This window comes from Microcaecilia unicolor, chromosome 5, assembly GCF_901765095.1.
Source record: "Microcaecilia unicolor chromosome 5, aMicUni1.1, whole genome shotgun sequence".
Classification (NCBI taxonomy): domain Eukaryota; kingdom Metazoa; phylum Chordata; class Amphibia; order Gymnophiona; family Siphonopidae; genus Microcaecilia; species Microcaecilia unicolor.
The window spans coordinates 172,732,328-172,749,540 of NC_044035.1; the positions used below are offsets into that span (position 1 = coordinate 172,732,328).

At 50.7% G+C, this 17,213-nt stretch overlaps 1 protein-coding gene across 1 annotated transcript in view; it reads left to right on the forward strand.

Annotated features, from left to right (window-relative positions):
- HYDIN (HYDIN axonemal central pair apparatus protein) overlaps positions 1-17,213 on the forward strand; it is a 2,443,906-nt gene that overhangs the window by 244,026 nt on the left and 2,182,667 nt on the right. Inside the window, exon 9 of the mRNA XM_030205004.1 lies at positions 2,375-2,558. Coding sequence (XP_030060864.1) covers positions 2,375-2,558 — 184 coding nt within the window. The remainder of the gene's footprint in view (positions 1-2,374; positions 2,559-17,213) is intronic.

Consider the following 17,213-nt stretch of genomic DNA (forward strand, 5'->3'; position numbering starts at 1 on the left):
ATTACCGACAGTTTTAACGAAGGGTTAGTGAATGCAAGTGAGCTGCAATGAGCAGCTCATTTGCATTCCCTTTCCTTCGTGCATAGCCGTTCCGTACCGATTCGTTATGGAATTCGGTACGGAACGGCTCTAACGAGGACTTTTGTGCATCTTGCCCAGAGTGACACAGGAATCATGGTTAGACCTTGGGAACCTGGGCACCACATTCTGAACAGTCATGTGCTTGTCACAGACCACTTGCACATTTTTAGTGAACAAAAGTGTGGTTGTGGAAGGAGACTTGTGTGCAATCAATTGCTGCATTACATTAGGTAGGCCAGAACTTTTATAAAGCGCATTTTTGAGGGTCTGCCTTTGTTGCTTATAATTAGGGAATTTTATAAAATTCCTAGCTTGGCTTGTGGTATGCATTGCAAATCTTGGAAAACTTGGCTGGCTGCCCCTTTCCATCAACTTCAGCTACTGATGTAAAAAGCCTGAGGCTTGGTCTGGCATGAGGTGTATCTGTAAGAGTCTTGAGGTTATGCACAATATCCTTATATAAGACCATCCCTTTCCCTTTCCCTAATGGCCACTGAACATAGCCAATACTTTGAGTCTGCTTCATCCTCAGGGTGCTTGAGGGGAGTGGAGAGCACATGGAAGATTACACTGCTTGGGCATCGGCATCTGTGTCAGCTATCATAGATTAATCCATTCTTGCTTAGACCCCTTGTCTATCTCTGGCTGTAGCCTCTGTTGTGGTTCCACTTTATGCAACTGGTTCACACGACATGCTACTAGTAGCAGAAAGTATAAACCAAATAAAGATATGTTGGGTGGAATCATGTGAAATTTCCAGGTATATTTTATAGCCTGGTGCTTGGATGGATGTGGCTAGGCTGATAAAATACTGCATGCTAATAAACTGTTAACGTATGCTAAATGGCAAACTGCACAAAACAGGTTAACTGTATCCCTGGATGTTAGTTAAATGTTGCATTAACAACAACATGTGTTAATGGTTACTAAGATCATTAGGAATAATTTTATTTTAACATGTGATACTGTCATTCTTATGAACTGAAAAAGTACTGCTCACTACACCCACAACACTCACTATTTCCTGCATTATCATGTTAGTGCAATTTGCTAAATAAGCCTTGTGGAGGGCATAATCAAAAGGGGCGTCCAAGTTTTCCTGAGGACGCGCTCGCAGGACGTCCTGGCGAAGGGGCGGGGAAACCCGTATTATCGAAAAAAGATGGGCATCCATCTTTCGTTTTGATAATACTGTCGGGGATGCCCAAATCTTAACATTTAGGTCGTCCCTAGATATGGTCGTCCTTAGACTTGGTCATTTCTGATTTTTGGCGATAATGGAAACTAAGGACGCCCATCTCAGAAACGACCAAGTGCAAGCCCTTTGGTCGTGGGAGGAGCCAGCATTTGTAGTGCACTGGTCCCCCTGACATGCCAGGACACCAACCGGGCGCCCTAGGGGGCACTGCAGTGGACTTCAGAAATTGCTCCCAGGTACATAGCTCCCTTACCTTGTGTGCTGAGCCCCTGAACCTCCCCCCCACAAACCCACTCCCCCCAACTATACACCACTACCATAGCCCTTACAGGTTAAGGGGGGCACCTAGATATGGGTACAGTGGGTTTTGCAGGGCTCACATTTACCACCACAAGTGTAACAGGTGTGGGGGGGGGGGGGATGGCCTGGGTCCGCCTGCCTGAAGTGCACTGCACCTACTAAAATTGCTCCAGGGACCTGCATACTGCTGTCATGGAGCTGGGTATGATATTTGAGGCTGGCATAGAGGCTGGCAAAAAATATTTTTAAAGTTGTTTTTTGAGGGTGGGAGGGGGTTAGTGACCACTGGGGGAGTAAGGGGAGATCATCCCTGATTCCCTCCGGTGGTTATCTGGTCAGTTCGGGCACCTTTTTGTGGCTTGGTCGTAAGAAAAAAAGGACCAGGTAAAGTCGTCCAAGTGTTCGTCAGGGACGCCCTTTTTTTCCATTATGGGTCGAGGACGCCCATGTGTTAGGCACGCCCAAGTCCCGCCTTCGCTAAGCCTCCGACACTCCCTCAGGAACTTTGGTCGTCCCCGCAACAGAAAGCAGTTGGGGATGCCCAAAATCGGCTTTCCATTATACCGTCTTGGGCGACCCTGTGAGAAGGACGCCCATCTTGCGATTTGTGTCGAAAGATGGGCGTCCTCTTTCGAAAATAAGCCTGCTAGTGATGGGACTTAATGTGTTTTTCTCTTTTTGGAAGGGGAGAGGGGAATGAAATAGATTTATTTCTTTATAATTATGAACATTTTGGAAGACTGGTGAAGTGCGTTCTTACTAAAATTTGCTTGCTGAATTTTGTGTACACGCCAGGTTGTGCTTTGATCTCCATTCTGAGGAAGAGGATGAGACTGATCGATTTTTGGAAGAGTGTGGCTCTGATCCTTCACTCCGTGAACGCCTGTCCATTCTCACCCGCACCTTTTACAACCGCAGGAAGATGATACAAGCAGACTCCATGCTTTTTTCTGATGACATCTTTATGATTGAACCTGTGGTAAGGAGCTGCCAAACTAGTAAGCATCGTTGAACTGGAACACAAGATAGACTTAAGGGATAAGGAAGAAGTGCTAAGATATGGGGAGAGAGGTTGGGACTGAGTGATAGATTAATTATTAGATCTTGCACAATTACCTACCCATGATAGTAGAAAACAAATTAGAAAGGAAAAAAAAAACAGGCTTCAAGTTATCAAGCTCATGTAACTGGCAAGTGGGCTGTAACTTTGCAGGAATACCTATACAAACTAGATGAGTCATTTGGTCTCTTTCTGTCACTATATATTCCACTACTAGGTAGTTTAGTTTTTAGAATTTACAGATTCAGAATTTATCAAAATAACCTACCTGATACTCACCTGGGTAAGTAAGGGTTACGATAGTATCCTATAAATAAAAGTAGGCGCATACTTTCCATCATAAAATAGGCTCAAAATAGCTGCTTTCTAGGCACCTAAATGTAGACTCCCAATTCTGTAAAAGGGTGCCTATATTTAGTTGCCTAGATGGTGCCTATTTGAAACCTATTCTATAAAAGAAAGTAGGCACCTACTTTTCTTTATAGAGTATTAATATAATTGAGTATATAAGAGCATATATAATGCTGAAAAATAAGGTAAATAATTATATTCTATAATTGATGTGCATAACTGTGTGCCCTGCCCACACTTCAACCAGAATTCATCCATGTGTATGCTCACCTTCAAACAACATGCCACTGCATTTAGGTGCCATGTTACAGAATACTGTAGCTGGAATATTGGCATTTATACGTATTTGTACACACATATTGTGACACATTAGGTGTGGCACTGGAGACTGTGTGGGGGAACAGGGTGGTAATGGCCCTAGGAGTCCCCAAAATCCCCAGGAAGCAAGCCCAGGATCCAGGTGAAAGTTACATAAGGAAACACAGGGGCTAAGATCCAAGGAATTGCGGGGAAGGGTATTCTGAGGAAGGTAGGCTCATCCCAGAGGATGTAGATTTGAATCCAAGCTCTTAGGATTAAGGTAGGAGCTGCCCATGTAACATGCCCAGCCTTGTTAAAGCACAGCTAGGAGCTAAGAGGGAGCCTTGGGAAAGTGACAATTATGAAATAGCATTAAGGAGAAAACCCCAGCACTAAGCATGGGAAGATGTTTAGGATCTGTATTCCAAGGGGGGGAAAAGCGAAAGAAGCAAACCTTCAGGTTCATCTGGCTATTCTTTTCTATTCTAATAGAGTCTTGCATACCAAAAAACGAAAAACAGTTCTACATAATATATATTCTGTATCCCAAGGAATGTCTTTTTTAAAATTATTCTTTATTTATATACTAGTAAAAAAGGCCCGTTTCTGACACAAATGAAACGGGCGCTAGCAAGGTTTTCCTCGGAGTGCGTATGTTTGAGAGATTGTATGTGAGAGTGACTGTGTGAGAGAGAGAGAGTGAATGTGCGAGTGTGTGTGTGAGAGAAAGAGTGAGTCTGGGTGCGAGTGTGTCTGTGAGAGAGAGAGTGTGTTTCACACAGATACAGTGTGTGTGAGAGAGAGAGAGGGTGTGTGTGTGAGAATGAGAGTGTGTGCAAGTGCATATGTGAGACAGTGTGAGAGAGAGAGAGTGTGTTTCACACAGATACAGTGTGTGAGAGAGAGAGGGTGTGTGTGTGAGACACAGACTCTCTGTGAGACTGAGTGTATGAGACCAAGAGAGTGTGTGAGTGACTGTGTGACACATAGAGAGTGAATATGATACAGTGTGAGACATAGAGTGTGTGAGAGACAGTGTGTGAGAGTGAGAGAGAGAGAGTGTGTGTGTGACAGAGATACCCCCCCCCCCCTCTCTGGTGTCAGGCCCCACCCCTCTCTCTCTGGTGTCTGAGCGTTACTGTGCAGGACGCTGAGCTCTGGCTGTGCTTTAAGGAACTGACCAATCCTATTTAATAGAATGCACCTCCAACATTCTGAAGCCGAGAAACCTCGTGTGGTTGGTCACTTCTACTTGTGACGAACCCGGAAGTGCGTGATGTCAATTCAGGAGATGTATACAGAGAGCAGGAATGCCTCAGCCATGCAGTCAGCTTCAGAATGTTGGAGGTGCGTTTTATTATATAGGATTTTAAATAACATACAAAGAGTAAATCTTTGAAAAGATACACCAGTATATAAGAAAACATTTCAAATTAAAAAGATAACAAAGAAATTTTACCCAACTGGATACAATCTATATAAATAATTCTCCGAGGACAAGCAGGCTGCTTGTTCTCACTGATGGGTGACGTCCTCGGCAGCCCCTCCAATCGGAATCTTCCTAGCAAAGTCCTTTGCTAGTCCTCGCGCGCCCGCGCGCACCGCGCCCGAAACCGGCTCCAGCCGGCCAGTCTTCTTTCGTCCGCACTCGGTACGGCTGTGTTTTATATCTGTCGGGAAGTGCTCCGAAAACCCCCTTGGGTTTCTTTTTCCCCTTCCCGTATTTCCAGTTTTGCCCCGGTAAGTTTTCTTTCGTCGTCGGGGTAGGCCTCTTTCGGCCTCGGTCGAGATTTTTTCTCCCTTAAAGTTTTTGGTGCTCCGAATTCGTCATTTCGGATTTTGACTTCGCCGGCGTGATTTTTCCGCCCATGACATCGAAGCCTTCCAGCGGCTTCAAGAAGTGCACCCAATGCGCCCGGGTAATCTCGCTCACTGATAGGCACTCTTCGTGTCTTCAGTGTCTGGGGGCTGAGCACCGTCCCCAGAACTGTAGTCTGTGTTCCCTGTTACAAACGCGGACTCAAGTAGCGAGATTGGCCCAGTGGAACGTTTTGTTCTCGGGCTCTTCGTCGGCATCGGCACCGGAGGCATCGAGTGCATCGACGTTGTCAGCGTCCGGACCATCTTCCTTGGCTGCCGCTCCATCGACTGCATCGAGGCATCAGACCTCTGCATCGGCACCGAGGCATCGGGCGACTGCATCGACGTCGGTGGTACCGAGACTTCGTCTGCTGATGTCGTCGGACGGAGGTGCATCGTCAGGAGTGCAGGTGAGGGCTGTCCATTCCCCTGCTGGTGGCGGTGAGCCTTCGGGTGGGTCTCCTCCTACCCTGAGGGCTCCTGCGGTACAGCCCCCCCGGGATCGACCCTCTTCGGTCTCGGCCCCGAGGAAGCGACGGATGGATTCTACGTCCTCCTCGTCGGTGCCGGGGAGCTCCGGTGACATGCTTCGGAAGAAATCGAAGAAGCATCGACACCGGTCTCCTCCCCATGTCGGCACCGAGAGCTCTGGGTCGCCGAGGGATTCGGCACCCAGCAGGCATCGGCACCGAGAGGACCGCTCACCCTCTGTTCAGGAGGTGTCGATGCGCTCCACTCTGGACAGCCCGGAACAGCCTCCTCGCCCGGAACAGGTTCTGACGTCGACGCCTGCATCGGCCTCTCAGCCTTTCTCTGCAGCCGCTCTGAACGAGAGCCTCCGGGCCGTTCTCCCAGAGATTCTGGGAGAGCTGTTGCGCCCTACCCCTCCGGTACCGGCGGTGCTTGCGCCTCCGGTACCGTCGAGCATGGCGCCGGCTGGCCCATCGCCCGGGGTGAGGTCCCCGACGTCGGTACCGCGTGCGGTGCCGACTGCGGCCACCTCCCAGGAGGGCTCCCCGACTACGTCGGCGGAGGGAGCTTCGCCGATGCGGGCGAGGGAGTCTACCTCTCGACGCCCCCATCGTGGACGTGGTTCCACTGAGTCGAGCAGGGCGAGGTTGCAGACACAGGTTCGTGAGCTTGTGTCTGACACCGAGGGTGAGGCCTCGTGGGAGGAAGAAGAAGACCCCAGATATTTCTCTGACGAGGAGTCTGAGGGTCTTCCTTCTGATCCCACTCCCTCTCCTGAAAGACAGCTTTCTCCTCCCGAGAGTCTGTCTTTTGCTTCCTTTGTCCGGGAGATGTCTACGGCCATCCCCTTCCCGGTGGTTGTGGAGGACGAGCCCAGGGCTGAAATGTTTGAGCTCCTGGACTATCCTTCTCCACCTAAGGAAGCGTCCACTGTTCCCTTGCACCATGTCCTAAAGAAGACATTGCTTGCGAACTGGACAAAACCTCTAACTAATCCCCACATCCCCAAGAAGATCGAGTCCCAGTACCGGATCCATGGGGACCCAGAGCTGATGCGCACCCAGTTGCCTCACGACTCTGGAGTTGTGGATCTGGCCCTAAAGAAGGCTAAGAGTTCTAGGGAGCATGCTTCGGCGCCCCCGGGAAAAGACTCTAGAACCTTAGACTCCTTTGGGAGGAAGGCCTACCATTCCTCTATGCTCGTGGCCAAGATCCAGTCTTACCAGCTCTACACGAGCATACACATGCGGAATAATGTGCGGCAGTTGGCGGGCTTGGTTGATGCTCTTCCCCCTGAGCAAGCCAAGCCTTTTCAGGAGGTGGTCAGGCAGCTGAAGGCGTGCAGAAAATTCCTGGCCAGAGGAGTTTACGACACTTTTGATGTTGCGTCCAGGGCCGCTGCTCAAGGTGTGGTGATGCGCAGGCTCTCATGGCTGCGTGCCGCCGACCTGGAGAATAGACTCCAGCAGCGGATTGCGGACTCGCCTTGCCGTGCGGACAATATTTTTGGAGAGAAAGTCGAACAGGTGGTAGAGTCTCTCCACCAGCGGGACACCGCATTCGACAAGTTCTCCCGCCGGCAGCCTTCAGCTTCTACCTCTACAGGTAGACGATTTTTCGGGGGAAGGAAGACTGGTCCCTATACTTCTGGTAAGCGTAGGTACAATCCTCCTTCCCGACAGCCTGCGGCCCAGGCTAAGCCCCAGCGCGCTCGCTCTCGTCAGCAGCGTGCGCCTCAGCAAGGCCCCGCGGCTCCCCAGCAAAAGCAAGGGGCGAGCTTTTGACTGGCTCCAGCAGAGCATAGCCGCAGTACAAGTATCAGTGCCGGGCGACCTACCGGTCGGGGGGAGGTTGAAAGCTTTTCACCAAAGGTGGCTTCTCATAACCTCCGACCAGTGGGTTCTGCAAATAGTCCGGCAAGGATACACCCTCAATTTGGCCTCAAAACCTCCAAATTGTCCACCGGGAGCTCAGTCTTACAGCTTCCAGCACAAGCAGGTACTTGCAGAGGAACTCTCCGCCCTTCTCAGCGCCAATGCGGTCGAGCCCGTGCCATCCGGGCAAAAAGGGCTGGGATTCTATTCCAGGTACTTCCTTGTGGAAAAGAAAACAGGGGGATGCGTCCCATCCTAGACCTAAGGGCCCTGAACAAATATCTCGTAAAAGAAAAGTTCAGGATTCTTTCCCTGGGCACCCTTCTCCCCATGATTCAGCAAAACGATTGGCTATGCTCTCTGGACTTGAAGGATGCCTACACTCACATCCCGATACTGCCAGCTCACAGACAGTATCTGCGATTTCAGTTGGGCACACGCCACTTCCAGTACTGTGTGCTACCCTTTGGGCTCGCCTCTGCGCCCAGGGTGTTCACAAAGTGCCTGGCTGTGGTAGCAGCAGCACTTCGCAGGCTGGGGGTGCATGTGTTCCCATATCTCGACGATTGGCTGGTGAAGAACACATCCGAGGCAGGAGCCCTGCAGTCCATGCAGATGACTATTCGCCTCCTGGAGCTACTGGGGTTTGTGATAAATTACCCAAAGTCCCATCTTCTACCAGTGCAGAAACTCGAATTCATAGGAGCTCTGCTGGATTCTCGGACGGCTCGCGCCTATCTCCCAGAGGCGAGAGCCAACAACTTGTTGTCCCTCGTTTCGCGGGTGCGAGCGTCCCAGCAGATCACAGCTCGGCAGATGTTGAGATTGCTGGGCCACATGGCCTCCACAGTTCATGTGACTCCCATGGCCCGCCTTCACATGAGATCTGCTCAATGGACCCTAGCCTCCCAGTGGTATCAGGCCGCTGGGGGTCTAGAGGACGTGATCCACCTGTCCACGAGTTTTCTTGAATCCCTGTATTGGTGGACAATCTGGTCCAATTTGACTCTGGGACGTCCTTTCCAAATTCCTCAGCCACAAAAAGTGCTGACCACGGATGCGTCTCTCCTGGGATGGGGAGCTCATGTCGATGGGCTTCACACCCAAGGAAGCTGGTCCCTCCAGGAACGCGATCTGCAGATCAATCTTCTGGAGTTACGAGCGATCTGGAACACTCTGAAGGCTTTCAGAGATCGGCTGTCCCACCAAATTATCCAAATTCAGACAGACAACCAGGTTGCCATGTATTATGTCAACAAGCAGGGGGGCACCGGATCTCGCCCCCTGTGTCAGGAAGCCGTCAGCATGTGGCTCTGGGCTCGCCGGCATGGCATGGTGCTCCAAGCCACGTACCTGGCAGGCGTAAACAACAGTCTGGCCGACAGATTGAGCAGGATCATGCAACCTCACGAGTGGTCGCTCAGTTCCAAAGTAGTGCGGCAGATCTTCCAGGCGTGGGGCACCCCCCTGGTGGATCTCTTCGCATCTCGAGTGAACCACAAAGTCCCTCAGTTCTGTTCCAGGCTTCAGGCCCACGGCAGGCTGGCATCGGATGCCTTCCTCATGGACTGGGGGGAGGGTCTGCTGTATGCTTATCCTCCCATACCTCTGGTGGGGAAGACTTTGTTGAAACTCAAGCAAGACCGAGGCACCATGATTCTGATTGCTCCCTTTTGGCCGCGTCAGATCTGGTTCCCCCTTCTTCTGGAGTTGTCCTCCGAAGAACCGTGGAGATTGGAGTGTTTTCCGACCCTCATCACACAGGACGAAGGGGCGCTCCTGCATCCCAACCTCCAGTCTCTGGCTCTCACGGCCTGGATGTTGAGGGCGTAGACTTTGCCTCTTTGGGTCTGTCAGAGGGTGTCTCCCGCATCTTGCTTGCTTCCAGGAAAGATTCCACTAAGAGGAGTTACTTCTTTCAATGGAGGAGGTTTGCCGTTTGGTGTGACAGCAAGGCCCTAGATCCTCGCTCTTGTCCTACACAGACCCTGCTTGAATACCTTCTGCACTTGTCTGAGTCTGGTCTCAAGACCAACTCCGTAAGGGTTCACCTTAGTGCGATTAGTGCATACCATTACCGTGTGGAAGGTAAGCCGATCTCAGGACAGCCTTTAGTTGTTCGCTTCATGAGAGGTTTGCTTTTGTCAAAGCCCCCTGTCAAGCCTCCTACAGTGTCATGGGATCTCAATGTCGTTCTCACCCAGCTGATGAAACCTCCTTTTGAGCCACTGAATTCCTGCCATCTGAAGTACTTGACATGGAAGGTCATTTTCTTGGTGGCAGTTACTTCAGCTCGTAGAGTCAGTGAGCTTCAGGCCCTGGTAGCCCAGGCCCCTTACACCAAATTTCATCATAACAGAGTAGTCCTCCGCACTCACCCTAAGTTTCTGCCGAAGGTTGTGTCGGAGTTCCATCTGAACCAGTCAATTGTCTTGCCAACATTCTTTCCCCGTCCTCATTCCTGCCCTGCTGAACGTCAGCTGCACACATTGGACTGCAAGAGAGCATTGGCCTTCTATCTGGAGCGGACACAGCCCCACAGACAGTCCGCCCAATTGTTTGTTTCTTTTGATCCCAACAAGAGGGGAGTGGCTGTAAGGAAACGCACCATATCCAATTGGCTAGCAGATTGCATTTCCTTCACTTACGCCCAGGCTGGGCTGGCTCTTGAGGGTCATGTCACGGCTCATAATGTTAGAGCCATGGCTGCGTCGGTAGCCCACTTGAAGTCAGCCACCATGGAGGAAATTTGCAAAGCTGCGACGTGGTCATCTGTCCACACATTCACATCTCATTACTGCCTGCAGCAGGATACCCGACACGACAGTCGGTTCGGGCAGTCAGTTCTTCAGAACCTGTTTGGGCTTTAGGATCCAACTCCACCCCCCGAGGGTCCTGTTTGTTCTGTTCCAGGCTGCACTCTCAGTTAGTTGGTAAATTTTTTTAGGTCAATCTCAGTTATGTCCTCGCCGTTGCGAGGTCCAATTGACCATGGTTGTTGTTTTGAGTGAGCCTGGGGGCTAGGGATACCCCATCAGTGAGAACAAGCAGCCTGCTTGTCCTCGGAGAAAGCGAATGCTACATACCTGTAGAAGGTATTCTCCGAGGACAGCAGGCTGATTGTTCTCACAAACCCGCCCGCCTCCCCTTTGGAGTTGTGTCTTCCTTTGAAGTGTATTGTCTTGCTACATACTGGACTGGCCGGCTCGAGCCGGTTTCGGGCGGGAAGACGGCCGCGCATGCGCGGTGCGCGCGGGCACGCGAGGACTAGCAAAGGACTTTGCTAGGAAGATTCCGATTGGAGGGGCTGCCGAGGACGTCACCCATCAGTGAGAACAATCAGCCTGCTGTCCTCGGAGAATACCTTCTACAGGTATGTAGCATTCGCTTTCCCACCTCCAACGTTCTGAAGCTCACTCAGCACCACTCACCCTCACTCATACACTTGCCCTCAACCATGCCCCATCTCTATAGGCTCTCACCACCACTCACCCTCACTCATAGACCTGCCCTTGGCCACGCCCCGTCTCTCTATAAAACGCACCTCCAACGTTCTAATGAAGCCTCCTCCAAGTTATAACTTTGTAGTTGTGTAGATCGCAATTTCCCCATGAGTGCATGCCCCGCCCTCGTGTCACAACGTGTTGATGTCGAGGGCGGAGCAATGGCACTCAACGAATAGCATCGCTCACCCGCCCCGCTCTCGCGTCAAAACGTCATGACGTCGAGGGCGGGTAATGAAAACAGAAAATAGAAAAGGAGTTACTTGCCTCCACAATGCCGCCGCAAGCCCCCCTACAAACATTTAAAGCGCAAGGTACGGACCACACATCACTGTTTTCTTCTCTCTCAAAGGATCTCGGCCGCATGCTGTGAAATTTACTTTCCGCTTTCTACCACTTAAACTGTGTCGCTGGTTGGAGAGCAAGGATGCGAAAGAACTGTTTGCGAAATGGTAGGGAAGCCGTGTGGGGAAAGGGGTTTTGTCTTGGTCTCTTTCTTCTTCCTGGCTTTCAGTCCGTCTCCCGCACTATGAGCGCGAGGACAGGGCGAGTGGTGGTCATACTTTTCTAAGCTGCCAGAAGTCTATTACAATATATTTTTGATGCTGATGGGAGGTCTTATTAGATTTCTCTGAAGCTGCTTCAGGGGTCCCCCCCCCCCACACACACCTGGCGATGGTGCTGCAGGAACAGGCACTAACTGGAAGGGAGGGAGGGGGAGGGAAAACACTGCAACTGGGACGCAAAACACTGGAACTGGGAGGGAGGAAGGGAGGAAAATGGAACTGGGAGGGAGGAAGGGTGGGTGAGGACCCTGGAACTGGGAGGGAGGGGGGAGGGAAAACACTGGAACTGTGTTGCAGGATCGAGGCTTTTAGGTTGGTCATTAGGGTATGCCTTTTTGAATAAGTTAGTTTTTAGTGATTTCTGAAAATTTGTTAGGTCGTGCGTTGTTTTCAAGGCGTTTGGTAGTGCGTTCCATAGTTGCGTGCTTATGAAGGAGAAACTGGATGCATAGGTTGATTTATATTTAAGTCTTTTGCAGCTTGGGTGATGGAGGTTTAGGTATGTGCATATTGATCTTGTAGAGTTTCTGGCTGGGAGGTCAATGAGATCTGTCATGTATCCTGGGGTCTCTCTGTAAATGATTTTCTCCAAAGACAAGCAGGCTGATATTCTCACAAGTGGGTGACGCCACGTCGGCCCCGGAGGATTTTAAAGCAAAATCTAAAAATCTCTTCTACGGCGTTCCGTCGCGCGAGCGATCGCACTGCGCATGTGCGCACACCTCTTCCCGCTCGCTGTGCGGACACGCCCCTTAGTTTTTCTTTTTCCGCGTCTGAGGAGACACGGAGTTCGTTAGTGCTTCGTGTTTTCTTCAGGTCCTCGGAGTAAAATCTCTTTTTTTATTTTACCCTTTTGGGTGTTCTTTATTTTTTCATTTGTACTCTTTCATGGCAGGCTCATTGTGGCTTATATATACAGTTACTTTTTTGTACCTGGGGCAAGGAAAAGTTAAGTAGTTGCCAGAGTCACAAGGGGCTGTGCCTGAAAGGAAAACAAAGCATATAAGCTTCTCTTTTTCTTTTTTCTTATAAAAGTGCTGGTATATTGTTATCTGTGGGCTTTCTCTCGCCAGCAAACTAAACAAGCCCACATTTTTAGGATCCATTTATTAAAACTTTACAAATGGCTCTCCAGAGCTGTGAGAGCCTGCTCCAGCACACCACTGTCTTTAAGCCCCACAAGTGGTGAAGGTGTATGTCACAGGAAAAAACAGGAACCTAAGCAGGTGCATCCCTGGTCAGCCACTGAATGGGCAACCTGGTGACACAATATCAGTGGTGTAACCTTTGAAGTGAGTCTCCACCCGCCTCGGCGCCTCCTGCTCTGCAGGTCATTCGGGCGCATCGGAGGATGTGTCTTGGGCTGGATCATCTCCCTGTGAAGCGCAAGTAGTGTCTCAAAGACAAGACGTATTCTACTCTGCCAGGGATGCCCAAAGGAGATCATTCTGGAGTCCGACAGAGACCGATGCACGCTGGGTATAGTTATGCATCGAATAGGTCTCCACCTGCCTCGGCGCCTCCTGCTTGGCAGGTCATTCGGGCGCATAGGCAGATGTGTCTTGGGCCGGATCATCTCCCTGTGAAGCGCAAGTAGTGTCTCAAAGACGAGACGTATTCTACTGTGCCAGGGATGCCCAAAGGAGATGCCCAGAGCTTTGCTCCCTCTGTTATGGAGGTATCCTGGCATTGGACGTCGATACACCGGTACCAGGTATCATCAGTGCCATCGGTACCGGGTATCATCGGTGCCGTGGATACCATCGGTACCGGGTGTCATGGGTACCGTCGGTACCGAGTATCTTCGGTACTGTCGGGTACCAAGTATCTTCGGTACCATGGGTGCCGTCGGTACCGAGTATCATCGGTGCCATGGGTACTGTCGGTACCGAATATCATCAGTGCGTCGGTACCGAGGAGTATCGGTACCAGGAACATTGGTACCATGGTCGGTGCCATGGGTCCCGTCGGTACCGGGTATCATCGGTACCATGGGTCCCGTCGGTGCCGGGTATCATCGGTACCATGGGTCCCGTCGGCACCGGGTATCATCGGTACCATGGGTGCCGTCGATACCGAGTGTCATCGGTGCCATGGGTGCTGTCGGTACCGGGTATCATGGGCACCATCGGCACCAGGTATTATGGGCACCATCGACTATCGGTACCAGGTATCATCGCCCATCGGTACCGAGTATCATGAGTACCATCGGTACCATAGTATCAGGTATCGTCGGTACCGTGGATACATTGGTATCAGGTATCATGGATGCCGTCGGCACATGAGTACCATCGATACCAGATATCATGACCAGGTACCATCAGTGCCATGGGTGCCATTGGTACCAGGTGTCATGAGCACCGTCGGTGCCATGTGTACCATCGGTACCGTCGGTGCCGGATATCATGGGTACCATCGGTACCAGGTATCATGACTATCATCGGTACCAAGTACCATGGGTACCATTGGTACTGGGGGCCATCGGTACCATGTGTATCATCAGTACCGTCGGTGCCATGGTCTAGCAGTCTGGTTTCGATTCCCTTGCATTTCCAGACTTTGTCCTTGACTTCGGGACCATGGGTACCATTGGATGCCATGGGTGCTACCGCCTCCTGCGGCATCTAGCTTTTCACCTGGTCTCCTTCACCGATGCTGCCTCTGGTATGGGTGTTCGCACCCTACTGGGGCAACTTCTCGACCCCGTAGTAGAACTTACCGCGCCTCCATATCGGACGCGTTTGGATCTGAGCTGCTCTGTTTGAGTAGTTAGCTCAGTTCAATGATGGTCATCTGACATTACAGTGGAGATTGTGAATCCCAATGCCCAGATGCTCGAGGTCCTGGACTACCATCTTCACCTGAGTCTTCTGCCACTCAGAACAGATAGGAGTTCTAAGAACTTACTTCGGCACCCCTGGGGCCAGAGCATACATCCTTAGCCTCTTTTGGAGAATGGCGTACCAGGCTGGCATGATCGCGTCCAAAATCAAGTCCTGTCAGATCTTTACGAGCATTCCCACCGGAGTAGGCTAAACCTTTTCACCAAATGGTCAGGTAGCACACGGTGTGTCGCAGGTTCCTGTCCAAGGGCATTTTCGACACTTGTAATGTAACACCTAGATTTCTGCTCTAGGTACAGTGATGCGCAGACTCTCATGACTGTGTGCCTCTCACCTGGAGGAGGAGACTCAGCAGAAAATTGTAGATATGCTGTGCATACATTTCCTCATCTTGGAAGTTCTTTAGAGAGAAGAGTAGTTTTCCTTGTGCCTTAAGGGGTCGTACCTATACTCCTACTTCTCGACAGCCGGTTCAGGCTATGCCTCAGCACGCTCGTTCTAGTCAGCGGCGTGCACCTAATCAGGCCCCTGCAGCTATTCCCCAGGAACCAGAGAGGGGTTTTGACTGGCTCCAATTCAGCATAGCCACTATAAAAAAAAAAAAAATTAAAAAAAAATGTCCGTACCGGCCAATCTGCCTGTCGGGGGGGAAGTTTAAATTTTCTCCACCAAAGGTGACTTCTTTTATCCTCCAACCGGTGGGTTTTTTCAAATAGTCCGGTTAGGATACATTCTCAATCTGGAATCAAACCCTCCACATTGTTCATTGGAAGCTTAATCCTTTAGCTTCCATCAAAAGTGAGTACTTGCAGAGGAACTCTCTGCTTTTCTCAGCGCCAATGCAGTCGACCCCTTCCACCAGGGCAAGAAGGGTTAAGATTCTATTCCAGGTCCTTCCTTGTGGGTTGCGTCCCATCATAGACATAAGGGGCCTAAACAGATTTTGGTTCAGGATGCTTTCCCTGGGCATCCTTCTTCCCATACTTAAGGAAAACGATTGGTTATGCTCTCTGGATTTACAGTATACTTATACTCTCTTTGCATCCAGAGTATGTTTTTTCCTAGTGCCTGGCTGTTGTTGCAGCGTATCTTCATGGACTGGGAGTGCATGTGTTCCCTTAACACGATGATTGCCCGTCTCAACAGATTACAGCACAGTACATATTGAGACTTCTAGACACATGGCTTCCACAGTTCATGTAACTCCCATGGCACTTTTGCACATGACATCCGCTCAGTGCATCCTAGCTTCCCAGTGGTATCAAGTTTAGGGTATCTAGAGGATGTAACCCAACTGTTCGCCAGTCTTCGGAATTCCCCTCAGAGGTGGTTAATTCTCTCCATTTTGATTCTGAGGCGTCCCGTCCACCTTACTCAGTCAAAAGCTGAGTAAGGAAAAGATTCCACTAAGAGGAGTTACTTCTTTCAATGGAGGAGGTTTGCCGTTTGGTGTGACAGCAAGGCCCTAGATCCTCGCTCTTGTCCTACACAGACCCTGCTTGAATACCTTCTGCACTTGTCTGAGTCTGGTCTCAAGACCAACTCTGTAAGGGTTCACCTTAGTGCAATCAGTGCATACCATTACCGTGTGGAAGGTAAGCCGATCTCAGGACAGCCTTTAGTTGTTTGCTTCATGAGAGGTTTGCTTTTGTCAAAGCTCCCTGTCAAGCCTCCTACAGTGTCATGGGATCTCAATGTCGTTCTCACCCAGCTGATGAAACCTCCTTTTGAGCCACTGAATTCCTGCCATCTGAAGTACTTGACCTGGAAGGTCATTTTCTTGGTGGCAGTTACTTCAGCTCGTAGAGTCAGTGAGCTTCAGGCCCTGGTAGCCCAGGCCCCTTACACCAAATTTCATCATAACAGAGTAGTCCTCCGCACTCACTCTAAGTTCTTGCCAAAGGTTGTGTCGGAGTGCCATCTGAACCAGTCAATTGTCTTGCCAACATTCTTTCCCCGTCCTCATTCCTGCCCTGCTGAACGTCAGCTGCACACATTGGACTGCAAAAGAGCATTGGCCTTCTATCTGGAGCGGACACAGCCCAACAGACAGTCCGCCCAATTGTTTGTTTCTTTTGATCCCAACAGGAGGGGAGTGGCTGTGGGAAAACGCACCATATCCAATTAGCTAGCAGATTGCATTTCCTTCACTTACGCCCAGGCTGGGCTGGCTCTTGAGGGTCATGTCACGGCTCATAATGTTAGAGCCATGGCAGCGTCGGTAGCCCACTTGAAGTCAGCCACTATTGAAGAGATTTGCAAAGCTGCGACGTGGTCATCTGTCCACACATTCACATCTCATTACTGCCTGCAGCAGGATACCCGACGCGACAGTCGGTTCGGGCAGTCAGTTCTTCAGAACCTGTTTGGGCTTTAGGATCCAACTCCACCCCCCGAGGGCCCTGTTTGTTCTGTTCCAGGCTGCACTCTCAGTTAGTTGGTAAATTTTTTAGGTCAATCTCAGTTATGTCCTCGCCGTTGCGAGGCCCAATTGACCATGTTTGTTGTTTTGAGTGAGCGTGGAGGCTAGGGATACCCCATCAGTGAGAACAAGCAGCCTGCTTGTCCTCGGAGAAAGCGAATGCTACATACCTGTAGAAGGTATTCTCCGAGGACAGCAGGCTGATTGTTCTCACAAACCCGCCCGCCTCCCCTTTGGAGTTGTGTCTTCCCTTGTCTTTGTCTTGCTACATACGGGACTGACGAACACGAGCCGGTTCGGGCGGGAAGACGGCCGCGCATGCGCGGTGCGCATGGGCGCGCGAGGACTAGCAAAGGCCTTTGCTAGTGAAGTTTCCGATTGGAG